Source organism: Microcebus murinus, chromosome 21 (assembly GCF_040939455.1).
Source record: "Microcebus murinus isolate Inina chromosome 21, M.murinus_Inina_mat1.0, whole genome shotgun sequence".
NCBI classification, from domain to species: domain Eukaryota; kingdom Metazoa; phylum Chordata; class Mammalia; order Primates; family Cheirogaleidae; genus Microcebus; species Microcebus murinus.
In genome coordinates this window covers 6,302,906-6,330,528 of record NC_134124.1, presented here as the reverse complement: position 1 = coordinate 6,330,528, position 27,623 = coordinate 6,302,906, and the positions used below count along the sequence as shown (strand labels likewise).

The following is a 27,623-nucleotide window of genomic DNA, read 5'->3' as shown; positions in this document are numbered from 1 at the left end:
TAGTTTCAAAGATATATTTACTTTGTGGGCATTTAGTGAGTATGCTTTTTAATAATTACTAATAGTTAAGAAATTATCTGTGCCAAGTATGGGTTTGTTATCTGGAGCATGACTTTGGTTTGTTCATTTGAATTTATTCAGTAAAATATTTACTACCTCTACAAGTACCAAGTACTTTGTAGACAACTGGGGTTATAGCAGTGAACAAGACAGACTACCTGCTGTCATGGAGTTTACATTCTTGTGGTTAAGATCATTTCTCTTGGCCGGGCGCGGTGGCTCACGCCTGTAATCCTAGCACTTTGGGAGGCCGAGGCGGGCGGATTGCTCAAGGTCAGGAGTTCGAAACCAGCCTGAGCGAGACCCCGTCTCTACCAAAAATAGAAATAAATTAATAGACCAACTAAAAATATATATACAAAAAATTAGCCGGGCATGGTGGCGCATGCCTGTAGTCCCAGCTACTCGGGAGGCTGAGGCAGTAGGATCGCTGAGCCCCGGAGATTGAGGTTGCTGTGAGCCAGGCTGACGCCACGGCACTCACTCTAGCCTGGGCAACAAAGTGAGACTCTGTCTCAAAAAAAAAAAAAAGATCATTTCTCTTAACTCTTCTTGAGAATATTACTTTATTTTCCTCTGCAATTCTGTTAAACATTTCCTTGTTTACTGCCAGTTTCTAGTCATCAGTGAAAATCATTACCTTTATTATATTACTAATTCATATCATTAAATTGACTAGCATTAGCCTCCTAATTTCCCAATTTTCTTTCACTCTTACTGTCATACAGTCCATTTGCTGCATAGCATCATGTTGCCCTTCAACAACCTTCCATTTAGAATAAAGTCCAAACTCCTTACCATTGTTTTCAAGGCCTTGCACACACTGTCCTTAGCCATTTTTTTTTTTTTTTTTTTTTTTGAGACAGAGTCTCGCTTTGTTGCCCAGGCTAGAGTGAGTGCCGTGGCGTCAGCCTAGCTCACAGCAACCTCAAACTCCTGGGCTTGAGCGATCCTTCTGCCTCAGCCTCCCGAGTAGCTGGGACTACAGGCATGCGCCACCATGCCCGGCTAATTTTTTTTTTTATATATATATCAGTTGGCCAATTAATTTCTTTCTATTTATAGTAGAGACGGGGTCTTGCTCTTGCTCAGGCTGGTTTTGAACTCCTGACCTTGAGCAATCCACCCGCCTCGGCCTCCCAAGAGCTAGGATTACAGGCGTGAGCCACCGCGCCCGGCCTGTCCTTAGCCATTTTTATCACTTTCATATCTCATTTTCTATTCCTCACATATGCCAAGCTTTAGGGCCCTTTGCACTGGCCATTGCCTCAATTTGGGACAAATGGCTCCTCCCCTAAATCTTCTAATGCTAGACCAATTCCTTATTCTATATTCAACGAGATGACACCATTCAGAAATACCTTCTTTGTCAGTCTCATTCAACTAAGTTGCTTCTCCACAAAGCACTGCTTTTAGCTCTGTGACTCTATCCTGTTTATCTTCTTTATAGCACTAAGCACTCTGAAATTATTTTGTTTATTAATCTCATTACTTGGTTATTGTTTTTCCTTCCCTCTTTATATGCTCCGTGTGAACAGAGACCATGTCTGTTTTGTTTACTACTGTGTCTCCCATTCTCATCAGAGCATCTTATTTTCTATGAATATTGGTTGAAAGAATGAATAGAATAGCTCTTGCTATATAATTTAAGTATTTTATGTGACTGAAGTATCTGAGTCTATATGCTATTAATATATACTTTTTGTTTCATATCTTGTTTATTTGACTTAGTCACATTTTAGCTAAGATCAGTTATTATTGATCTGTCCTCTTATTTCTGAAATGCAGATGCAAAACACAAAAATTCTGATGGAGAATTTGTACCTCAGACACGTCCACGAAGCAATACTCTTCCAAAAAGCTTTGGCTCTTCTCTAGACCATGAAGATGAAGAGAATGAAGATGAATCCAGGATCATGCAGAAGGAGAAAAAACCATCTAAGGAAGCAACCCTTGAACTTATTCTGAAAAGACTGAAAGAAAAACGTGTTGAGAGGTGTCTTCCAGAAGATATCAAGGTAATCTTGAGCTATGATTTTTGCCCAGACTAGCCTTTAGAATTCCTGAAACAAAATAATTACCACAGCTGGACTGAGATGTCTGGGTAGTCAAACTGCCTGAGTCTGTTCCCTAAGTTTACAGATTCAGAAACATGTTTTTATTAGCATACCATAAGTGCCAAACCTTTCAGGGATTGAGTCACAATAACAAAACTAAAAAAAACTAGAACGTTGATCAGATCATTTATGCTGAAGATAGCTGGATAAGTGAGTGTTTAAAGAGCATGAAACAGGCCAGGCGCAGTGGCTCACGCCTGTAATCCTAGCACTCTGGGAGGCTGAGGCGGTCAGTAGTTCGAAACCAGCCTGATCAAGAGCGAGACCCCGTCTCTACTATAAATAGAAAGAAATTAATTGGCCAACTAACACATATATAGAAAAAATTAGCCGGGCATGGTGGCAGCATGCCTGTAGTCTCAGCTGCTGGGGAGGCTCAGGCAGAAGGACTGCTTGAGCCCAGGAGTTTGAGGTTGCTGTGAGCTAGGTTGATGCCATGGCACTCACTCTAGCCTGGGCAATAAAGCGAGACTCTGTCTCATAAATAAATAAGTAAGTAAGTAAGTAAATAATAAATAGCTAGCTAGCATGAAGCAGACCTGAGTTTGAATCCTGGCCGTAATAGCTATATGTATTGAGTTCTTAGCTCATGAGAGACATGGATTGGTTATATTATATGCATTCTGTCACTCAGTCCCTTCAACAATTGTATGATGTATATGGATGTGATTATGTCTTTTAAAAAAATACTAACTTGATATGGTGGTTATAAGGATTAAATAAATTAATTTTTTCTGAAGAAACATTACTCTTACTCAGTAAAGCCTGTGCCTAGGTTAGTCTTGGTCAAAGCACTTGGCAACCCAAATCCTGTATCAGATGAGATTTGCTGTGAGAGGTGGTAGATGGTCGCAGGTGAATTTTGTCCCAGTAATGGCGAGTCCTAATGCACAGTCTTATCTTGACAAATATTTTTTTCTTTCCCTTTAATAGAGTTGAATTAGTCGTTTTCATCCCTCCCCTCTCTTAACATTGCTTTTAAGTTTCTTGTAAGAACAACTCCTCCCACCCCAACTATTGGGATTGGATTTGCTTAATTCAAATTCCCTGTCCTAGGTTTAAGGTTCAAGCTTGAGGTTGAAATCACAGTGGTTTACAGACTATAGTTAGCTATCCTCTATCGAATGTATATAATCTAAAATGAATTACAGGAAGATATTATAGGAAGATACTATCCAGTGAATTTTTTTAATCTCTAATTTCACTCTGGTGAGAGACAGGGAAGTATTAACTAGTCCTGGGAATAAGTAGAGAGTTTATTTGGTCTAGTGTTGAAGGATATTCTGTGGAACATTGAGATGTTAATAGGTGATCTTGTGGAACAAAGGGGAAAGTAATATGGACAAATAAATTTGGGAAATTCTGCCTATTCTACCATTTAGAATACTAAAAGATGTGAGGGGAGTATTGCAATGTAAAGAATGTGCCAATCCAGGGGAACTGAGGTAATAAAAGTCTAAGGTTACAAATTGACATTGTTGAGTTTTTTTCAGGATCTTTCCACTATTCTGCCAGATTTTTTGTTTTGTTTGTTTGTTTGTTTTGGAGACAGTTTTGCTATGTCGCTCGGGCTAGACTGCAGTGGCTTTATCATAGCTCACTGCATCCTCAAACTCCTGGACTAAAGTGACCCTTCAGCTTCAGCCTCCCGAGTATCCTGAGTAGCTAGGACTATAAACACACACCACCACGCCCAGCTAATTTAAAAAAAAAATAAAAAAAACTTTTTGTAGAGGATCTTTTTGTAGTTCATAAGCATGATAATTGGGTTTTTATGAGCACACATGAGATGTGCCTCCCTCAAACCTTGTGATGACATTGGCACATTATCACTTTGACAAAAAAAATTTTTTTTTTAGAGATAGGTCTCACTATGTTGCCCAGGCTGGTCTCAAATGCCTGGCCTCAAGTGAGGCCTCCTGTCTCAGCTTCCCAATGTGTTTGAATTACAGGCCTGAACCACTGTGCCTGGCTCAGATTTTCTTAATAGTTTAGGAGAAATACTGGATTATAAAACCTGTGAATATATGTATTCGGTGTGTGTCCATTAGTCTTAATGCTAATAAAATGTGCAACATTAAGTAAAATAACAGGCAATTATATATGTTTACTGTGTGCTGGGTAGACACTGTTGTAAATACCTTACATACAGTCACTCATTTAGTCCTCATTAGAGCCCACTAATGATGAAGTATTCCCACTTAACACATTAGAATATTGGACAAAAAGAAGTTAAGTAATATACCCAAGCCAGTATTTATAATTTATTCAGATAAAATATAAATCACCATCAAAGGGGGTTGTTACCTACTTATTAGAAGACTAGATTGTACAAGAGACTGAAAAATTCTGCTTGCAAGTCAGTAAGCAAAGGATGCATTAGCCTGGGCTAGACTAGTGATGGTCTGCCCTTTACTTAATTATTTACATTGTAGGAATGAGGAGAATAATGATGCTGCCAGTGGAGTTGCGTTCTTTTTTTTGTTTTGTTTTTTGGTATTTTTTTTTTTTTTTTTTTTTAATTCCAGAAAATGACCAAAGATCATTTGGTAGAAGAGAAAACTTCTCTCCAGAAAAGTCTTCTTTACTATGAAAGTCAACATGGAAGGCCGGTAATGTCTCTCTCTTTAAAAAGATTTGATTTTTCTGTCTTAAGAAAGAACATGAATCACTTTTGTGGCCTACATTCTTCAGAGCTGTTTTCTAAAGCATTGTTTCTTACAGTTGGGGGATTGCCTACTTACTTAATATAAAATTTTACATTGGGGGTGGAAGTCGTTGTTTAATGTTTTGTACATGTTAGATTTCTTATGACTAGGCAATTTCCTTTTTGCTTGCTACAGGTGACCAGGGAAGAAAGGCACATCGTTAAACCTCTCTATGATAGATACAGGCTTGTAAAGCAGATGCTAACAAGAGCTAGCATCACTCCTGTCCTTGTAAGTAAAACAAGCAAATATTTCTCTAGTTCATTTTACTAGGATGTTCTCTTCAGACTGAAAAATTATTATGGTGGTATATTAGAGAAAGGTATAGCCAAGGTAAATAAGTTAATCTTTAATTGATGGGGAAAAATCAGTTAAAATAGTGCTTTATTCATCTTTGTTTATGTTTTTAAAGAAAAATGAAAACTCTAATATTTAAGTGCAGATTAAGTGCTATCCCCAAATTAACCATTAGAATCTAGATAAATTTGTCTTATGCCTTTTGTAATTAGCCCATTCTGTATTATTACGTAGGAATTAATTTAGTGGAGCTTATGGTTTGCTGTGGTTTTCAGGCTATTTTATGTAGGTAGCGACTTGCATGGGGGCTTCCTTTAGGCTGCCTAATTACTCATTATTAGAAAGTTCACATTGGCCTTCTCAGTGCTTTTTATTTAACCCTCATATAAACTGATTCTTTTTTAATTGACTTTTGAAAATTTGCCTTCTCCACACTATTTTATTTAGATATTAAGATACTCAGTTTTCCTTAAACAAGGAATTTTGTATGTTACAAATTCTCATATAAGACAGATCATTTCATACAGATTTTATCCTTTATTTGCAAGTTATTTTGTGTGTCACTCACATTTCATAATTTTATAATAGTATAAAATAGGTTTTGAAGTTCTTTATGGAAAACCATTTTAGAACTCCAGGCTTGTCTTTTAAAACTGAGCCTATAGGAAACATTTCTGTATCTTATGGACTACTAAATATAACTGTCTATTATAAAGAGAAATCTGAGTCCAAAAGTTAAGTCAAAGCAATTTGATAGGAAAGAATAGTTTTCTTCAACAAATGGTGCTGGGACAACTGGATATCTATGTGTAAAAGAATGAAGTTGGGTCCTTATACTATATATAAAAAGCAACTCAAATAGGTCATAGACCTAAATGTAAGAGCTAGCAGTATAAAAACTTTTAGAAAACATAGGAGTAAATCATGACTTTGGGTTAGATGATTTTTTTATTTTTAGATATGACATCCAAAACAAAGCAACAGAAAAACCTAAGTTGGACATTATAAAAATTAAAAACTTATGTGCATCAAAGGACACTATTAAAAGAAAATGAAGACAACCTACAGAATGGGAGAAAATGTTTGCAAATCCTATATTATATGTATGCCCCGATACCGGTCTTGTATCTAAAAAATATAAAGAATTCTTACAACTCAAACATAAAAAGACAAATAACCCAATTAAAAATGAGCAAAGAATTTGAATAGACATTTCTCCAGAGAAGATATATAAATGGGTAACAAGCATGTAAAAAGATGTTGGACAGTCATTAGGTAAATGCAAATAAAAACTACACTGAGATAACTATCTCATACCCACTAATATAAGAGTGTTGGTAGGGATGTGGAGAAATTAGAACTTTCATACACTGCTGGTAGAAATGTAAAATGGTGCAACTACTATTTGGCAGTTCCTCAAAAGGTTAAACATAGAGTCTGTGATTCATCATTTCCCCTCGTAGGTAAAATACCCAAGAGAATTGGGAATATATGTCCATACAAAAATTTGTACATAAATGTTCATAGTATTGTTCATAATACCTGAAAAGTAGAAGTAACCCCAATGTCTATCAACTAATGGATAAATAAAATGTGGTATGTCCATACACTGAAATATTATTCAGCCATAAAAAGGAATGAAATACTGATAAATGCTAGAGCATGGGTGAACTTGAAAATGTGCTAGATGAAAGAAGCCAGACAAAAAAGGCCACATGTCATATGATCTCATTTATATGAAATATTTATAATAGGCAAGCCCATAGAGACAGAATGTTATATTACAAGAGCTAGGGGGAGAGTGCAAGTAAGTGACAGCTAATGGGCCAGGATTTCTTTTGAGGCGATGAAATGTTCTGAAATTAGTGGTTGATTCTTGCACAACCTTGTGAATATACTAAAAACCATTGAATTATACATTTTAAAAGGGTGAATTTTATGGTGTATAATTATGTCTTAATAAAGTTAGTTGTTTTTCTGTCACCCTGGGTAGAGTGCAGTGTCATCATCTTACCTCATTACAACCTCAAACTCTTGGGCTCAAGTGATCTTCCTGCCTCAACCTCCCGAGTAGCTGGGACTACAGGCGCATGCCACGATGCTCGACTAATTTTTCTATTTTTTCAGTAGAGACAGGGGTCTCCCACTTTGTGAGGCTGGTCTTGACCTCCTGAGCTCAAGTGATGTTCTTGCCTTGGCATCTCATTGTGCTAGGATTATAAGCATGGTCACTGGGGCTGGCCTAAAGCTGTAATTTTTTATTTATTTATTTTTTTAGACAGAATCTCACTTTGTTGCTCAGGCTAGAGTGAGTGCCGTGGCGTCAGCCTAGTTCACAGCAACCTCAATCTCCTGGGCTCAAGCGATCCTATTGCCTCAGCCTCCCAGGCAGCTGGGACTACAGGCATGCACCACCATGCCCGGCTAATTTTTTCTGTATATATTTTTTAGTTGGTCAGTTAGTTTCTTTCTATTTTTCGTAGAGACGGGGTCTCACTCAGGCAGGTTTCGAACTTCTGACCTTGAGCAATCTGCCCACCTTGGCCTCCCAGAGTGCTAGGATTACAGGTGTGAGCCACCGCGTCTGGCCTGTAATTTTTTTTAAAAAGAAGGGTCCTTACATCAAAAAAGTGGACAACTATTTTTTAAAAGAAAAATGCTTCCAGCCGGGCATGGTGGTGGCTCATGCCTGTAATCCTAGCATTCTGGGAGGCTGAGGAGGGTGGATCGTTTGAGCTGAGCAGCCTGAGCAAGAGCGAGACCCTGTCTCTACTAAAAAAAAAAAAAAAAAAAAAAAAAAAAAAAAATAGAAATTAGCTGGACAAGTAAAAGTACATATATAAAAAATTAGCTGGGCATAGTAGCACATGTCTGTGGTCCCAGCTACTTGGGAGGCTGAGGCAGGAAGATTGCTTGAGCCTAGGAGTTTGAGGTTGCTGTGAGCTAGGCTGATGCCATAGCACTCTAGCCCGGGCAACAGAGTGAGACTGTCTCCAAAAAGAAAAAAGAAAAATGCTTCCAAATTAAAGTATATGTTCTCATTTAGAATTTTGAAAATATTTGTTGAATTATCTCTTTTATACTTTTCTAGACATCATCATTTATTACCATTGTGCATAAGTAAAAAGAAAAATACAAGCAAAAAATAAATTTATTAATCCCCCCAAATATTTAAAGCAAACGCATAAGATTTTGAAAATAAAGTTTAACATTTGTAAGGTAATGAAGCTTCACTGGACACTTTAAATGCTTACAGTGTAAAACTGTTTATATAATTGATTTTTATAGGGATCTCCATCCACCAAGCGAAGGGGTCAAATGTTACAGCCAATCATAGAAGGAGAAACTGCACATTTTTTTGAAGAAATCAAGGTAATTTTTTAAAGAAATCATTCTCTGATCTCTTTCCTAAAGGAAAAGTTGAAAGTCAAGTTTGATGTTTGATTTTGTTTGATTCTGTTTGGGTCTCTTTTTAGGAAGAAGAAGAAGATGGTATTAGTCTGTCCTCTGAGTTAAGTGATATCTTAAAAACTGCTGTACAGGGAGAGTCTTCTTTGGAAAACTCAGAATCTGATGTTGAAGAAAATCAAGAAAAACTGGCTCTGGATCTCCGATTGTCAAGTACTAGAGCAGCTTCTATGTATGTATGCCGGTTTGTGATTTTAGCCTATTTGTATAATAAAATTTATATGCCAAGAAATTTGACATTAAATAATTACACTTGGAGGGAATTAGATTAATCAAGGGATATACACCGTTCTTAAGTATGATTTACAAATAAATATATGTTGTCTACCCACTTTCTTGATTAAACATTGGTGTGTTTCAAACATTAAAAAAAAAAAAAACCTTACATTTGATTTATAACAAAGTGCAGGAACCAGTAGAGAGTTTGTTTGTTTGTTCTGTATCAGCTTCTTTACCTTTGGATTGTATGGTGTACGATAGTTGTTCTTAAACCTGACTTCACTGTATGATCACCTGGGAAGATTGTTTTTTTTAAAAAACTACTAATGCTGAGCCCTACCTTCAGCTAGTCTGATTTAATTGGTTTGGGGTGGAGCTTAGGCATTGGTAGGTGCTAAATGTTCCCCACTGATTTTAATTTGCAGCCAGGGTTAGAACTAGTGTTAACAATATAATCACCTTGGGCCTTTCAATAATGTTTTTCTTCCATTTCAATTTTAGGCCTGAATTATTGGAACAACTATGGAAAGCCAGAGCTGAAAAAAAGAAACTACGCAAAACATTACGGGAATTTGAAGAAACATTTTATCAACAAAATGGAAGGTTTGTTGAGCAGCACAAAATTAAGTCATCTTTTTCCTTTAACTCCTAAGTGCCCATATTTTAACAAAAATACTGGAATATATGCAATTAGAAACAAATTGTGCATATAGGATGTTAGCATTGGAAATAAAATTTAAAAATATTCCTTTATGCTCTGAAGCCCTGCTATTAATGGCAGGGAAAAGTCAGAGCTGGTGTAAAGAACATCTAATAAACTATTTTGAGGTTATCCTAGGGAGCTTGGTTGTGTTGCAGTGATTTTATATTCTTTAATTCTGTATCCTTGCCCTTTTAGAAGTGATTGTGAAGTGAGATATTTCTCATTTTAGAAAGGATCCCGTAACATGAGTGGTATCCTCAAGTAGTTTGGATTTAAAATTTTTATACAGAAACCATTGTGCTTAGGCTGCATGTTGAGTCATTCTAGGTTGCCCATTTCCAAGGTGTGTAACAGTGTGGCAGTCATGTGGCTACTATAATACAATATGGCATGTGCATTTATCTAACTTGGTAATGCACAGTTGACCCTGAGGGGGTCTTTTAAAACTAAGAAAAATATATTCTAATTCAGATGGTGGCCAGAAATGAGAGTTAAATTATCTCAGGCCACAAAAATGTTTTTCTAAGTAACTGGGTAGTCTTACCAAGCTGATAGCTAATATTACAAATACTAGAATGTGTTTATTCTTTTTTTTCTTTTCTTTTTTCTTATGGAATGGCATAGGAATAAAATGTGTTTAAATTAAGCTTTGTGAGTCTCCTGTATAGGTTGGCATATATGGTTAAGAAAATCTGAAGTTCAGGAATGCATTTTCCCAAGTGCCTTCTATTTCTTTGTATTACTGGAAGAAAATTTTGCTTATGATTGTACTTAGGATGATTTGATGCTTTAGCTAGTGATTAAACTGAATTGCATTGGGTCATTAATATAAAATTAGGTTAGTATACTACTCTTTTGTTGCAGGTAAGAGGATTTACTTTTACATCTCAATTCATTGGAGCCACACTTAATAAATGTATGAAATGACTCAGTGTAGCATTCCAGCACTTAATAGATACTTACAGACCTAGCAGAGTGTAGCAATGGATGTCTTATTAAGGAATTTGGGTTACCTCTAGTTATTTAAACTGATCATTGATAAGAAGTATAGCGTCATTTAATCAGTGGAGAAATCCATCAAAAATAAGAGCATTTTAGTAATATTTCTTCCAGGGGTGGGAGGGGTGATTAGGGAATAAGTCCAATAATCTTTTTGCTTATAGAGCAACTTTTTATTTGAACTTGTATGTAGTAACATTATGTCTCATGTTAGGAGAAATTCTGGGTCTTTATTATTTTCCAAATGATATCTAGAACATGACAGATTTTATTTTCTTCCCTAGGAATGCCCAGAAAGAGGATCGTGTTCCAGTGCTTGAGGAGTACAGGGAGTATAAGAAAATTAAAGCAAAGCTTAGGCTTCTTGAAGTTCTTATAAGCAAACAAGATTCTTCAAAATCCATATAAAGTATGCTCCTTGAGAATTCATATCATAAAGTCAGTTGTATTCCTTGAAGCTATCATCATGTGTACTTGGCTGGTACTTGAGTTCATTTTGTCAGACACTCAGAGAATCTCATTTTGTACTTCGTTGTGATGCCACTAAACAAATGATGGGAGGGTAAGCAGGCCCTCTCTAGGGAGTATAAGTGATGTTGCATATTAATGAGACTGTCCTCTCCACCTTTAGCAAACATACAGTTTCCTTCATTGTTTTGTACTACGAATACATCCTTTTATCAAAAGACTAGGATTTTATCCTTTCAACTTCAAGAACTTTGGAAATACAAGTTTTTTTGTTATTACCAACATTTTGTTTTTCATTACTGAAGAAAATTGAGAGGAAAGTCTTCACACTGAATTCTTCAGTTGCCTTTTTCTTACAGAATGACTGAAAATTTGAAAGAAAAGCCTATAAAAGTGCACATATGGAACTGTATGTTCTATGTTTTCTTAGAAAACCAAAATCAAACTGAAATTTCAAGTCCTACTGTGGAATACCTTTCTGTTTAATTCCCAAAGTGACACCTTACAGGTAATATGTTAGCAAAATGTTGCAATTCAGTGGTCACACAGCTCCTGGATAAAGATAACGGTGGGTAGACCAAAAAGTGACCTTGCTTAGTATACTGAAAACATACCACACATCATTCACAGAACTGAATCATATCACATGCTGCCTATGGGACTTAAGTTACAGTTTGTTTCCTAAGTTACTGTTTATCAGCTGGTGATGATGTGATTTGTCTGGAGCAGATCCTGTGCAGTTCCCCCCCAGCCCTTCCAGATAATGTGAGAAAATAGCCATGTCAGTATGTAGGAACTCTGATGGTGCTCAGATTTGTGTGTTTAATCAGATGGGCCTAAATTGGAAGTAAATCTGTTCTTAACAAGGGCTATACCACTGCATTTTTACATGTTCTTTTAGGAGGTTGCATTCCCCCCACCCCCCTTTTAATCAGCAGAATCCATACAAAAAACACCCTCTGAAGGGACCACCATTTCCTCAATCATATGCTGTTTAAAGCAGCTGTTTACAGGGTGTGTAGTGGTATACTCCTTGTCATATACTCTTAGCATATCTTTTTTCCTTTGGCTTTGCATGGCTTTTCTTCAGGTACTCTCCCAGTATCATTCTGCTAATTATTTTTACAGAATGATGACTTCCTTTGTGCTAACAGTACAATAGCAGATTTGGGTCAAACTTAATCTAAGTGTTCATTTTTTTTTCCTGGTGCTCTTTTGGATTGACGACTGTCTCACTTTGTGCCCATGTTTTGCATGCAGTGACTCATGCATGGTTTTTCTTAACTAGCTAATATTAACAATTTTTTCCATATAAAAATGGAATTTTGCAACATCCTTTAATAAGGTGAGGGAAGCATGAACCTCAGACTTCTGGCACTATTACATAGTAAGCACATGAAGTAGCTTGGTAATAAATAGTGATTCTAGAACTTCACATTTCACCTGTGTGTGCAATGCCTTTTTTGTGGGGAGGGAAAGTCTAGTAGTGAATGTATAGTTGGGGAATAAAAAAGCACTAAATCCAGCCCTTTTTGTGTGGTTTCCTTTTGATAAAACTAGGTTATTCATAATGTGTACCTAGAAAAGTGAAATTGAAAACACCATAAGACGTATCACTTTGATTTGAATCCATCATGCAGTGTACATTTTTTTAGTTAATATCTTTTAGCCTCCAGACAGGAGTGTATCCAAACATCTAATTTTATGTGCACTGTATATTTTATATGAATGTTTTATTTTATATACCACATGCAAAATTGTCCATATGTACTATTTAAATGTTTTAAATAATATATTCCTTCTTTATAATGCTAAATCTATATGAGGACCATATTTTTATAAGTCAGTGGCCTGATTGGTTTCATTTTAGAATTAACAGCTGCTTCATGGTGTTCAGTGTTAATGTTTGACTACAAGTAGATAGTAGTGGCATGGCAGCACTTATGTGACAGTATTGTGTGTCATAGTTGAGTTGTAGGTGGTAAAATTAGGCAGTTTGTGATAGTTTTACTTTGGTACAAATAAAAACTGCATATCTATATACAAATCCTATATAGATATAGATATATGTGTGTCCACCAGTATAATTGCATTGCTGTGTCTGGCACTTCATTGTACAGACTTTTGTAATAAAAGAACTTGAATGTTCTAAGTCATTGTTAATGTTTGTTTTTCCAGTAGGTGTTAAAAAGAGAAAATATGGACTTCGAAGTGTTCCCTTACATTAATGTTTTTAGGTTTCGTTTGAATTACCCCACCCAGGAACCATGTTAGGGCACAACAGAGCCACTCAACTATTTGGCTGGCTACAGTAAGGCAAGGAAAGGCCATGTTGTTGATTCTCTTGTGGATATCAAGGGAGAAGCTGCAGGGAGAATAGTTAGCATTTCTTGTTGCCAAGAATTATCCTATTAATAAAACTTGATGTACAGTCTCTTAAGAGAATAGCTTGGCCTGAGGAAGGTGGGTAGTAATTTTAAAAATATTTTTATTCAAGTTTTAAAATCCAGGGACTTTTGAGCACCAATGTGGAAGTTGTGTGCCAACGTCAAGTGATGGTGCTTGGGCCTAAGAGGACATGTGGCTATTCTAGGGGGTCTTGTGTAGCCTATAAAAATTGGAAGAGTTTCCCTCCAGTTTCCAAAATGCCAGCCATACAAAATTTTTCAACCGTCCTAACAGGGCTCCTACACTTCCCAGACATAACTTCTTATGATGCTGATACTCCTAGCCTGCTCTTTATTTTATTCTTGGGAAATAACTTCAAACTGCCTAGGTGAAGTTCAAGTTTGAAAATACTAGTAAAATTTCTATAGATGGTTTGGGAGTTGGTTCCACACTTTGGTTTTTTCAGGAAACTTCAAATTCTTGAGAATGGAGGGAGACTATTTTACTTGGGTCTTATTAATAGTCTAAACCTTTATTAATTTATCTATGGCCAAAGGAAGTCAGAACATGGTATGTGATGCACTTGAAATTACTAACTCTTTAACTATAAGAAGAAAACCATCTTTCTCTGCCTACTTATTGATTGCTATTAATTAGAGACCTGCCTCATGATCCATAAGCATTATTTTGTACTTTCCTTCACATTCCTAGAATTTAATAATAAACCTCATTATAAAATCCTTTGTATAGTAGTGTATGTGTATTTTGGAGGAATGTTGTACTATGCATGGATTGTATGGTGGGTCCCAGTTAGGGGCACTTTTAATTCCTGGAAATTATTTAATTTTTATAATTGATCTGAAGATAGTTTGGTGATATGTGGTTTAGAGCTTTTAAAGTGTGCCTGAAATGTATACAAGTTTAGGAAATAATACATGAATAAGTCTTTGTTAGAAATGCTCAATGATTACATCACAGACTCTCACCTCCACTTGTCTCAATGTCCTAGAGCCGAGAGCTTTCTCATTACTCGGTTTAGTTTCGAATTGATGTAGTGTAATTCTTTCTCCAGCTCCACAGCATATAAAAAGAGTCTAGAAGATAATTTAGAGAGAAGTAGAGAATGAGTCAGTTATATTCTTTCATGTATAAAGAGACAAGCAGGTACCTATTGTGAAATGCTTTGAGTGGGAAGATAGTATTGTAAGCTCCTAAAACATGCCTTAGTTGGCCAGTTATAGATCTAATATTCTAAAGCTGTAAGGAGAACAGTATCTGCTATGCATATGAAATATAAATGGCAGTTCCTATTTAGCAATGTAGGGATAAAAGAACTTGTTCTCTCACCTTTTAGGCAAATGGAGTTAATATAGTTTAATTTTAAAATTGGGTAGAAATTTTTTTAAAATGGCATCTCAACAGAATAAGGTTGTGGGTTCAGGAAAATAATGTGTGTAACTCATATCCTCAATCCCCATATCATGATATCCCATAGTACCCCGATTAGAACAAATGCTTACTCTCCAAATTCTTGTTGAGTGACAGGCTGGTAGTCATCTTGAATTTCTGTGGAATAATACTTTTTCTCAAGCCTCTCTTTCCATGTTTTCATCTTCTCTGCCCTTTGAATCTCCTGTCCAGTTAGAGAACATGTAAGTATAGGCAGCAATCTGACCTCTATTTCAGGTCTTTGGCACACAAGCCTCAGAGGGTTGAGGATCTTAAGCTATTCTCCTCTTCTCTCTAGGCTTCAGATTTTGAGCCCCACTGACTTTTTCCCTGCTTGGGTTTTAGGTCTGTGCATCAGCAAAGTCACTGCAGAGCACTTGGGTGATATAAAGAGCTGTTTAGCATAGTTAGGGAAGTTTGAAGGGGGTATTTTTCTTTCTTTTTTTTAATAAGTTATTCTTATTTCACTGCCTTGCATCTCCATCTGAGTTTCTTTGAGATTTTCTCCTTCATTTGGTCAACGCAGAAATGTTCTTTCTGTACCTCTGTTATTTAATATACTAAATGTACTTTAGAGTACATCTGTTGTTCTTCATTGCCCTCCCTGAGCTGCTTCTCAGCCAGGCTACCAAGTACTCTCTTTGTAATCACCACATCGGTTAATCAATGTGTGTACTCCAATCTGTCCACATACCCCCAGACAAGCCCCTCATACCAGAACATTTGTGTTCTGTACCCTTATGTGCATTGTTGTCACTACCACCCACCTTCCTTATATCCAAATACCATTTTCCCAACCTGAGAAAAAATGCCCTGTGGGTTGTGGAAAATAGGGACAGCTGTAGAATAAGAGAGGGAAAAGAGACAGCTCACTCAGATGCCGTTGACAAACCAGTAAATGGGTATAGTACTGCCCTGCTCCAGCAATAATGTTATGTAGCAAAGCGGTTCTCTTTAGAAAAGAAGGATCTTCTGATTGCTTTCCTTAGAAAGGATGGTGATGCTTAATTTCATACACTCCTTTGCCTGATAAATGTGTACTCTTTCTGGTCAGGGAAAGTTACATCAAGCAATGTCTTTCTCTAAACCAGCATCCAAAGCAAAAAAGAACAGCTTTCAATCTTACTAGTTTTATTTTAGAAACATTGCAGTATCCATGTTTTGGGCTATTTACTAATACTTTTAATGTGGTGTTAAAGTGATAGGCCCCCAAACCATTTCTAATTGAACAGGGCAATTAAAGTGGATGCATTAGTAGCACAGGCTAAATATTTAGACTATACATGGTAAACTGTACTCATCCTTCAAAAAGTCATGTCAGCCATTACTTTTTCTGTGAAGCCCCCCCTACATTTATAGGAAAGTGGTACCTTTTCTCACAGACAGAGAACCAACTCTTTTTGACCCTTCCTCCAAGCTCCTAGGTTCTGGTCACCCTACATCCCTTATAGGTCTGTCTCCTGCAGTTGTCTATGGATTACTTTAGTGTCCACATTGGCCCTATAGTCTTCTATTACCTCAGAAATGAATTCTCTGTACCAAACCCTCTCTTTTTGAACTGTCCAGTATGTTGTTTTTCTGACTGAACTTTTAACTGATGAATACTTGATAGCAGGGGAGGTCCAAAGAAACAGACCCTCATAGATAGCATGCTTCAATCAAGGGACAAGACAGTTTGTTTTTGCTTTGTTTTGTTTTTGAGACAGAGTCACGCTCTGTTGCCTGAGCTAGAGTGCCCGTGGCTTTAGCTTAGTTCACAGCAACCTCAAACTACTGGGCTCAGGAGATCCTCCTGCCTCAGCCTCCCAAGTAGCTGGGACTAGAGGCATGCCATCATGCCCAACTAATTTTTTCTATATATTTTAAGTTGTCCAGCTAATTTCTTTTGATTTTTTAGTAGAGATGGGGTGTCACTTTTGCTCAGGCTGGTCTTGAACTCCTGAGCTCAAACGATCTGCCTGCATCGGCCTCCCAGTGTGCTAGGATTACAGGTGTGAGCCACCGTAACCGGCTGACAGTTGACTTAAGAATTTTGGCCTACCAGGCCAGGTATGGTGGCTCAACACCTGTAATCCTAGCACTTTGGGAGGTCAAGATGGGAAGATTGCTTAAGCCCAGAAGTTAGAGGTTACAGTGAGATACGAAGAATGACTCTACTGCACTCTAGACTGGGTGTCAGAGCAAGACTGTCTCAAAAAAAAATTCAGACTACCACTTAGCCATTTGGGATTCCTCATACTGCAGAATCAGCAGGTAAAGAAGTGGTTACTGGCCAGACATGGTGGCTCATGCCTGTAATCCTAGCACTCTGGGAGGCCGAGGCAGGCGGATCGCTCGAGGTCAGGAGTTCAAAACCAGCCTGGCAAGAGTGAGACCCCGTCTCTACTATAAATAGAAATAAATTAATTGGCCAACTAATATATCTAGAAAAAATTAGCCAGGTATGGTGGCGCATGCCTGTAGTTCCAGCTACTCGGGAGGCTGAGACAGCAGGATCGCTTGAGCCCAGGAGTTTGAGGTTGCTGTGAGCTAGGCTGACACCACGGCACTCACTCTAGCCTGGGCAACAAAGCGAGACTCTGTCTCAAAAAAAAAAAAAAAGAAGTGGTTAGTTTATCAAGGTGATTAAGTTAGCAAGGGGAAATTAAGTTACTGCTACAAAATCCGCAGAGATGGCTTTATTTGGACCCCAGGGAATTCTTTGGGGTGTCTCTTAATACTTCCACATCCAAAATTAAAAGGTAATGGGAAGCTACAGCATTCCATTAAAGGCAGGGCCACTGGGAGTTCACATTCTGAACTAATGAAGGTTCAGTTTATCCTAATGCAGCCAGCTAAGGTCTTGGCTGGAGGCAAAGAGAATGATATGGAATGGGTAGGAGAAAGAAGTTATATCAACTATGGTCTTGTCATCTATTACAGAAACAAGGACTGTAGCCTCTGTGCATATTTTCATCTTTGCTTGTTACATACATGTATATTTATTTAAGGAATATTGGTGGTGGTAGTGGTGGTTAAATTTGTAGTTTAAACATTAGATTACAAAATATTCTTAAGGAGTTGTGATACAACTAGAAGAGTTCTTTTTTTTTTTTTTTTTTTTTTTTTTTTTTTTTTTTTGAGATAGAGTCTCGCTTTGTTGCCCAGGCTAGAGTGAGTGCCGTGGCGTCAGCCTAGCTCACAGCAACCTCAAACTCCTGGGCTCGAGCGATCCTTCTGCCTCAGCCTCCCGAGTAGCTGGGACTACAGGCATGAGCCACCATGCCCGGCTAATTTTTTTTTATATATATATCAGTTGGCCAATTAATTTCTTTCTATTTATAGTAGAGACGGGGTCTCGCTCTTGCTCAGGCTGGTTTTGAACTCCTGACCTTGAGCAATCCGCCCGCCTCGGCCTCCCAAGAGCTAGGATTACAGGCGTGAGCCACCGCGCCCGGCCTAGAAGAGTTCTTAACATAATCCAGAGAAGGATACAATTACTCCTGGGACTTTGCTTCTCCCTTTTTAGGGATAAGATAAAAGCAAATTGACTTATATAAAGGATAGTTCCATCATATAGATAGAAGCTTGAAATCGTTATTTTATGGAAGTGCAAACATGTATGCTAACGAACCTTTAGGGTGGATTGGGCCAATTACTTAGCTAATGTGTCTCACCTCAAAATTTATCCTGTTATAATCTGCTTTATCATGCTGGGTTTGCCTTTGCAAACTTCATTCCCCAGACTCTTGCTAGCTGGATTTCTGTTAGATCCTGCCAGTATTTGGGAGATAGAGGGGAGAAGGGTCTTCTTGTTTTTTTCCCCTTGTTTCTGTTGGCATTGCTTACACAGTTGTAATTATCTACAGCAGCAGTGGTGGTTATCTCCAGCAGCTCTGGCCTCCAGGCTGCAATGTCCAGCTTCTTTTGGCAAACCCAGAACTGTCTCCCCTAGAAGTACAGGTTGAGTATCCCTAATCTGAAAATCCAAAATCCAGAGTGTTCCATACTCTGAAATTTACAATTTAAATGCTTTTAAAATACAGGTTGAATATCCCTAAACTGAAATCTGAGATGCCCCCAAATCAACATGACGCTCAAGAAAAACGTTCATTGGAGCATTTTGGATTTTCAGATTAAGGGTTCTCAACCGGTATACAGCAAATGTTCCAAAATCCAAAAAATTTTGAAATCTGAAATACTTCTGGTCCCAAGCAGTGTGGATAAGGGATACCCAACCTATACCACATCTGTAATAGTTTAAGCCATGGTGTACTGCATAGGAGATATTTTGCTATAATTCACTGTTATTGTATAAAAGCTTGATCAGGTTAAATTATTAACTATGTTTTTGAATTTGTATTCTACTCAGATCAATAAAAAAGTCTTTAAGATTATTCTATGATATATTGAAGGGCTTCAATCAATCTGAGGGAAAAACTAGTGAGCCACAAAATTCAAGTGATTACATTTGGGGCAAATCCTGTTTGTACCAATGGCTTCAGAAATACTATAATATTAGAGTGGAAAGAAATCTTGGCTGGCATCTGTCTAACCATTTCTCCTTCAGAAAAGCCAGGGTTTTTATAGTGCTGTACGATCATTTCCCCTTTTCCTCAGGTAGCTGAAGAAAAGTAAAGTCATAATAATTACTGATATTTGTATATTACTTTAACAGTTTACAAATTATTTCTTCAATTGCTCCTCCCAGTTTTTTTTTTTTTTTTGGTTTTTTTTTTGAGACAGAGTCTCACTTTGTTGTCCACGCTAGAGTGAGTGCCGTGGCGTCAGCCTAGCTCACAGCAACCTCAAACTCCTGGGCTCAAGCAATCCTACTGCCTCAGCCTCCCAAGTAGCTGGGACTACAGGCATGCGCCACCATGCCCGGCCAATTTTTTCTATATATATTAGTTGGCCAATTAATTTCTTTCCATTTATAGTAGAGATGGGGTCTCACTCTTGCTCAGGCTGGTTTTGAACTCCTGACCTCGAGCAATCCGCCCACCTCGGCCTCCCAAAGTGCTAGGATTACAGGCGTGAGCCACCGCGCCCAGCTGGATTTCATATTTTCAAATTAGGAATGGTGAACCAGTAAGCAGATTATACAGATAATCCAAAATCCAAAAACGTCTGAAAAACTTCTGGTACCAAGCATTTCAGATAAGGGGTACTCAACCTGTATCAGCAGCAGTTGGGGTGGGGCAGGGGGTCCCTTCTCAGAGGACTGAGTAACAGCTCCACAAGCCCCTTGGCCACAGCTATTAGGTTTTGAAAACCCCACCTTTTGTATCATTAGCCCTGGGAGTGGTAATCTCTTCCTATAGTTATTTTTATTTCTTTCTCAGCTAGTTCATTATTGGTACATAGAAACACTACTGATCTTCGAATGTTGATTTTGTTATCCTACAACTTCAGTGAATTTATCGAACCTAGGAATTTTTTTGGTTGACTCTTTAGGTTTTCTAGATGTAAGATCGTATCATCAGCAAAGAGAGACAATTTATCTTTCTCTTTTCCAATTTGGATGCCTTTTATTATATTTCTTTCTCTTGCCTGATTGCTCTAGCTAGAACTCCTAATACGGTGTTGAATAGGTGGATGAAAATGACATCCTTGTCTTGTTCTAGATCTTAGAGGAAAGGCTTTCAGCTTTTCCCCATTCAGTATGATGTTAGCTGTGGACCTTAACACTTTTGAAGATCGGGCCAATTGTTTTGTAGAACGTCCTTCAGTTTAGTTTTGTGTGAAATTTCATCATGATTAGATTCAGGTTTTATATCTTTGACAGGGATGTCACAGAAGGGATGCTGATTTTCATGGTATCCTATCAGATGGCATATGATTCAGTTTGTTTCAGTTCTGCTGGTGGTCACTTTACTTGATTAAGGTACTGTCAGACTTTTCCATTCTAAAATTACTGCTTGTATTTTTGTAATTAATGAGTATTTTGTGGATAGTATGTAAATGTCTCATTCCTCATCAGAATTTTATTCATTTGTATGTTAAGTCAGTATAGACTCATGAAGTTATTATTTTATTCAATGGATTATAAATCATTATTCATTATAGCATTAAAATGTTCCCAAATTTGGTCAGTTTGAGCCTCTCAAACTGACTTGTGTTCTTTTAACAGATTTCCATCATTCTTTGAGCAATTTTACTTTCTGGCTCAACAAGATATTCTAAACTCATCTTGTATAGTTCTCCTCCAGTATACTCAAATTCTATAGTTGGCCCTACAGAACCTATTTGTTTGAAAAGTCAGCCCTTCTTATACATGGGTTTCATATCCCTCAAATAACTTTTTGACCTGAGTGAAATAAAATCTGTGTATAAGTGGACCCACACAGTTCACACCTGTGTTGTTCAAGGGTCAGTTGAACTATCCAGCCCTAGAATTAATCATATCTCTAAGGAGCTCCAGTTCCTTTTATAGGAAAATGGTATTTTGAAACCAAAATCTGGGTTCTAGTTGTGCCCTTGCTACTAGGATATCATTTCTTCTAGCTCTCATAGTAGAGAGAGCTAGAAAATACACATAGGTATATATATATACACACACACAGATCTATAATTCTAATTCAACATCATGAAGTTTATTGTAACCTTTATCCTTTTCATTTTTGTGGCTCCTTTATCTGACACAGAAAAACTTCTCTCCCTCCAATTATTTATTTGCTTGCTTATTCCAGTCTCCCAACCCTGCTGTCATCTTTTTGAGCATTTGTGGTGGCAGCAAGATGGGAGTGACCAGAAGTAGAGCAGTGTTCTATTTTTTTTTTTTCAGTTGAGTGGTGGTGGTATGTCTTTTTAAAACTCCATATATATGTTCCTTAAATTCCACATTTGTTGTTCCACAGATGTTTTAATGTTTAAATACAAAAAATGAAATCATTAAAATAATTCATTAAAGTATATAATCATCTCAAGGGTATGTACTCACTATAAATACCCAGTGTTAAAATTCCACAGTGAGTATACACCTTCAGGACCAGGGTATCTGGCTGAGTACCAATAGGAGAGGAAGCATCTGGAATCCAAATGGTTTGTCCTAAATGAGAAAGGCTCTAGATTCTGGGAGATCTGTTTGGAGGTGACTAGTGTTCAGAACAGTCATTTTTTTTTCAGTTCTTAATTAGAACATTTTGTAAGCATATTTCCAATATAGCTACAACTTTTGTTTATGAAAAAATTAAAATCTTACGTTTTCATCAAAGCCTTCTCTTCTAGCTTGTTCAGCCAAATCTTTCCTTTTGCTTCTGAGAATACAAAATAAAAATTAGAGGCATATGACTGATAATAAATGCTAGTTATTTGGAAAATGTATTCACTAATATGTTCTCCAGAGTATCACATGTCATTAACTTTTTAAAAGAGAAGTTTATACGCCTGTAATCCTCGCATTCTAGGAGGCTGAGGCGGGAGGACTGCTCAAGGTCAGGAGTTCAAAACCAGCCTGAGCGAGACCCCATCTCTACTATAAACAGAAAGAAATTGATTGGCCAACTAAAAATATCTATACAAAAAATTAGCCGGGCATGGTGGCACATGCCTGTAGTCCCATCTACTTGGGAGGCTGAGGCAGTAGGATTGCTTGAGCCCAGGAGTTTGAGGTTGCTGTGAGCTAGGCTGATGCCATGGCACTCACTCTGGGCAACAAAGTGAGACTCTGTCTCAAAAATAAAATAAAATAAAATAAAAGAGATGTTTATGTCCCACTGCCAGAGGCTTGAGTTTGGGAAGCATTCTGACACCAAAATCATTCAATAAATGTGAGTATTATGTAAGTTTTGTTCATAAGTATTGTGTGTAAAATCTTTTTATTTTTTATTTTTTTATTTTATTTTTTTTTTTTGAGACAGAGTCTCACTTTGTTGCCCAGGCTAGAGTGAGTGCCGTGGCGTCAGCCTAGCTCACAGCAACCTCAAACTCCTGGGCTCAAGCAATCCTGCTGCCTCAGCCTCCCGAGTAGCTGGGACTACAGGCATGAGCCACCATGCCCGGCTAATTTTTTTTTTTATATATATCAGTTGGCCAATTAATTTCTTTCTATTTATAGTAGAGACGGGGTCTCGCTCTTGCTCAGGCTGGTTTTGAACTCCTGACCTTGAGCAATCCGCCCGCCTCGGCCTCCCAAGAGCTAGGATTACAGGCGTGAGCCACCGCGCCCGGCCAATCTTTTTATTTTGATAGCTAAGCAAATACACTTAATGTAGACTAAAATTATTTCCATCCTTTTTTAGAGAGACTTTATTCTCTTCCCCAGTTTTCTCTTAAAGCTTTTTCTGAGTGGCTTGACATAAATTATATTAATTTTAAATTAGCTTAGAGTTTCACTGGATCTTAACCAAAAGGCCGAGAAGTGATAAGCTTAGAGTTTCATGCTCAGAAATGTGGAGGCACTACTGGATGTGCTGACAACATGTTGAGAGTTACCACAAAGGATGGTGGTTGTCTTGCAATCAAAACCTTATTTGTTGCATGTTTCTTATATAATATAGAATTTTAAAATGGGAAGTTATAAATCTGAGAAAGGTCATCTTACGTTTTCTCGTCTTCATCTTTTTCAGCTTTCTTCAGTTTGAGTTTCTCAAGAGCATTTGTATAACTCTGGGCATAATTAAAAGTATTGTGAGAATTCGCCAAAAATACATCCTGTATTATTAATGTTTAAGCAAAGTAAAGAAATATGGAATGCTTGTCTCTAGGGACTGCTACCCTAAAGAAATGTGGGAGCAAAATGCTATGATTGTCCTGTGACCTTGTCACTACTGATGGTTTCAGCCTGCTTGTGAGAAGGGGGTTCTTCTCTTGGGAGGCATGACACTGGAACTTGAGAAAAACAAAAATCTTATAAAAGTATTAAAATGTATTACATTAAGGAAGTTAACACATTTAATGCATATAACCAGCACCATCGTAACAGTTTTCTTTTACAGATAAGTTCTTGGACATAGTTCTTAAACCATATTAACCCCACAGCAACTGGGAGCTTTTCTCTGTGAAGTACTATGCTTAGAGCCATGAAGTATGCAGAGATGGCTAAGCTGGTAAGGAGGTGTGACCAGTACTCATGTAACTCTGCTACAACTCAAAGTGAGGTAGGTGTCAAGAGGACAGGGCACATTCCACTCTTTCAAGGAGAATAGAAATTAGTAAGATAGATAAGAACTGTGGGAATATTTCAGGGTCAGACATTGAGCTAAGCTGAGAGGAGAGAGAGTGAACAAGCATGGTATATAGCACAGTCCTCGAGATTGGCTGGGACATAATGGTGCTGTAAGTAGAGACAGAAAAGTATCAACACTATAGCAAAATGACAGTTAATAAAGATAGGTTGGGACTGTGAGACTTGAGGAGGACTTGGAATATTTGAGTAAGGAATTTGGACATATTTTGATAGGCCCAGGGAAACTGATAGGCTCATATCTTGACTGGCATGGGGAAGAGGCTAGAACAGTTAAGAAGATGTTATCTACAGAAGGCTGGTGAAAAGTACTGAAAGCTCTAATCTAGTGGCTAGAATTCAAAGTGTCCTTGAATTTCACAAGTGTAAGCAAGAACTACAGAAATAAACTACATATAAGCCTTGACAAAGACTGTATAAGGGACAAGGAAATAAAGTCTTTTTAAGGTTTCTGAGCCAGGAGTGACTGTGATAATATAACAGTGTGTTCATTAAAAGAAACAAGAAAAATGAGGAAGACAAGGCACATGGAGTTCTGAGTTTCTATTACTTATGGAAATTTGCCAGTATCTAAATTGCAAACTTTTTGGAGGAATGATTTAGTTTTACTATAATATCCAACAGTGTTTTGTACTTCAGAAATGATAACTATTTTATATATAGAACTCTGAAGTAAATTTGGCTATATTTTTAAAGCCAGAAAGCATATTTCTCTTCCCTAGTAGTAAAATAATGCAAATAACATTGCAGTAACACTGGATCAAAACAAAAACAAAACCCAAGGCGTGGGGTTTTAGGGCAGTGTGGAGTGTTATTCAAACTACAAAAGCATAAACTGAATAAGATGTGTCCTATAATTCTAATTAGGAATAGAATTTGACTTACCTTTTTAATCATTTCACCAAGTTCAAAGTCTGGCCTTCTACCTATTGAATAATCAGCTTTCACTTCAGAATAGGTATCATTAATTATTGCCAAGAACATGTTCTGGGGAGAAATATTCAAATAATTATTTCAATAAAAATTTAGTAAATAACCCATATGCTGTCTAATGACAGTGATATGTTTAATTTTTGTCTTAACCAATACTTCAGGATGTCAACAATTTGTCACTTGCTAGTCTCAATAATAGGGAAATGTAATAAATACACACATTAACCAATATTATATATCAGAAGATTTAGAATGAGGTAATTATATGTTCATAAAGGTGTTTTTAATTCTATGAAGCTGCTTAAATTCATAGACATATTAAGACTGCTACAACTACTAATGTCCAGATAACACAAATGTGGAGAGCATATTCTTATCCCAGCCCACCTCTCCACTTTTCATGGTGGCTCAGCTCTGTCACGCTAAGACTCTTGGCCGTCAGTAGGGGATAGCTTCTGTGCATGACAAAAAGGGTTTTCATGGAGGATAAATAACAATGCCTTGATTAGGAAGCCCAAATAGACTTATTCTGAGTGCATGTGAGAGACCCATCCTATTAACAGATGTGACTCCTAGGAATCTCAAAGAGTTGTGAGCTTTCATCCATAAGAGCCAAAAGCCATTGCAATATGGGCAGAATATTAATATCTGAATTTATACCTCATAGTATGGCTTGTCCCAGCCTGGAGAGATCTGGGACATTCAGGTTATTTGTGTAAGGGATTTAGCACATTCTTGTCTAAAATAAACACCCATATATTAAATGCTATGATCACATTCTCCATTGGAAAACTTGAAAATGGTCACTGGAGAATCTTGATTACTAAGAATCCACACCATTCTTAATATATGTAAAGTGCTCCAACAGCTAAGCAGTACTACAATTTCTCCTAAAGGGGTAATTTCATTTTTTATTCTTTACCTCCTTGCCCCCCATAAAAAGAATACATGGGCATTCTTACCAGCAGGACAAAGAACACAAAAAAGATGAAAGTGATAAAGTAAATGGGTCCCAAGATCCGATTGGCTTGCTGAATACCAGCAAAATTAAAATCTCCAAGAACAATTCGAAATTGTGCAAATCTTTGATGGGAAGAAAGAAAGAGATTAGAAAATATCTGTTCATATACACACATGACAACTGATGGGGGTTACTAACGTCTCTAGGAAAGTAGCTGCATATGGCTTATGTTTTCTGGCTTTAAATTATGTTAATACAGAGTTCCCCTGAAGGCAAGACTTAAGATATTTCAACAGCTAAACAGATAATGTAGAGAACAGCAGACTTCAGTTTATTTAACCAATGTGAACTAAATGTTCACCCACAAGATCTGAACCTTGGGATATCTGTTTACCAACTGGTTTTGGCAGTGGCCTCCTTGGCCATTGCTGTTTCCTCTAAAACTTCAAATGCTTTGACTTGGTCCAACAAGTGATTCTTCAACTTGTACCTAGACTCAAGAGCCCTAAGCTTTCTAGCGTCAATGATGTGTTTAGTTTTTGTCTTGACCAATACTTCTGATAAAATCAGGATGCCAAAAATGTGTTACTTGCTAGTCTCAAACAACTGTGATAATAATCCTCCACATTACCCTAAGGTTTAATTTATCCTCTTTCTTCAATAACTGTAAATGCTTGGTTTGATGTGAACTGCCATTTTAAGTAGTGCAAACCTTCATTTTTCTAATTTTAAAGATGGAAAATGAAGAAATTAAGACTTTGAGTAGCATACTGGTAGCAGAAGTAGAATTAGGATTTCCTAACCTGAAATCTTATTTTCTCATCATTAATTTGCAGTGGCATCACTGGACACATCAGGGATATTAGTTATAAATTGTATGTGTAGGCTGGGCGCGATGGGTCATGCCTGTAATCCTAGCTCTCTGGGAGGCTGAGGCATGTGGATTGCTCAAGGTCGGGAGTTCGAAACCAGCCTGAGCAAGAGCGAGACCCCATCTCTACTATAAATAGAAAGAAATTAATTGGGCAACTAAAATATATAGAAAAAATTAGCCGGGCATGCCTGTAGTCCCAGCTACTCGGGAGGCTGAGGCAGGAGGATTGCTTGATCCCAGGAGTGTGAGGTTGCTGTGAGCTAGGCTGATGTCACGGCACTCTAGCCCGGGCAACAGGGTGAGACTCAGTCTCAAAAAAAAAAAAAAAAAAAGGTTGTGTGTATGTATTATTTATTTTATGGGCAAATGGAAGAAATTTTTTTTTTTTAATTTTTTTTTTTTTTTTTGAGACAGTCTCACTCTGTTGCCCAGGCTAGAGTGGTGTCAGCCTAGTTCACAGCAACCTCACACTCGTGGGCTCAAGCAATCCTCCTGCCTCGGTCTGCCGAGTAGCTGGGACTAAAGGCATGCGCCACCATGCCCGGCTAATTTTTTCTATATATTTTAGTTGCCCAATTAATTTCTTTCTAGTTTTAGTAGAGATGGGGTCTCGCTCTTGCTCAGGCTGGAAGGGAAGACATTTTTAATAGTATGTTGATAACTCCGCATGATTAGTTAAAAGGGAGAACACTTCTTGTCCCTTACTCTTTTTTGGGAGTCATGTAAAGGGAACAGAGGATTAGCTATAACAAAGGAAGAAAAAGCATTCAAAGAAATAGGCTACTTAGAGTCCTATGAGTTGTCTGACATTCC

The 27,623-nt window shown here is 37.5% G+C and overlaps 2 protein-coding genes and 1 non-coding gene across 18 annotated transcripts in view; 2 read left to right on the top strand and 1 right to left on the bottom strand.

Moving 5' to 3' along the window:
* Positions 1-12,564, top strand: part of FAM13B (family with sequence similarity 13 member B) — an 80,146-nt gene extending 67,582 nt beyond the window's left edge. For all 16 annotated transcript variants that reach the window (XM_012748816.3, XM_075996073.1, XM_075996068.1 and 13 more), the window contains 7 exons: positions 1,849-2,078; positions 4,706-4,789; positions 5,021-5,116; positions 8,471-8,554; positions 8,659-8,822; positions 9,371-9,472; positions 10,856-12,564. In XM_012748816.3, the coding sequence (XP_012604270.2) occupies positions 1,849-2,078; positions 4,706-4,789; positions 5,021-5,116; positions 8,471-8,554; positions 8,659-8,822; positions 9,371-9,472; positions 10,856-10,979 (884 nt within the window). In that variant the 3' untranslated portion in view covers positions 10,980-12,564. The remainder of the gene's footprint in view (positions 1-1,848; positions 2,079-4,705; positions 4,790-5,020; positions 5,117-8,470; positions 8,555-8,658; positions 8,823-9,370; positions 9,473-10,855) is intronic.
* On the top strand, positions 3,914-4,017 carry LOC142863447 (small nucleolar RNA U13). Its single transcript, XR_012914213.1, has one exon. It is a non-coding gene; the product is annotated as a small nucleolar RNA U13 (small nucleolar RNA).
* A 137-nt stretch (positions 12,565-12,701) lies between the features above and the next one.
* The window catches only part of PKD2L2 (polycystin 2 like 2, transient receptor potential cation channel), a 32,813-nt gene continuing 17,891 nt past the window's right edge, over positions 12,702-27,623 (bottom strand). Inside the window, exons 9-14 of the mRNA XM_012748833.3 lie at positions 25,938-26,058; positions 24,928-25,029; positions 23,401-23,465; positions 22,060-22,114; positions 14,948-15,060; positions 12,702-14,521 (exon numbers count right to left, since the gene is read on the bottom strand). Coding sequence (XP_012604287.1) covers positions 14,425-14,521; positions 14,948-15,060; positions 22,060-22,114; positions 23,401-23,465; positions 24,928-25,029; positions 25,938-26,058 — 553 coding nt within the window. The 3' untranslated portion in view covers positions 12,702-14,424. The remainder of the gene's footprint in view (positions 14,522-14,947; positions 15,061-22,059; positions 22,115-23,400; positions 23,466-24,927; positions 25,030-25,937; positions 26,059-27,623) is intronic.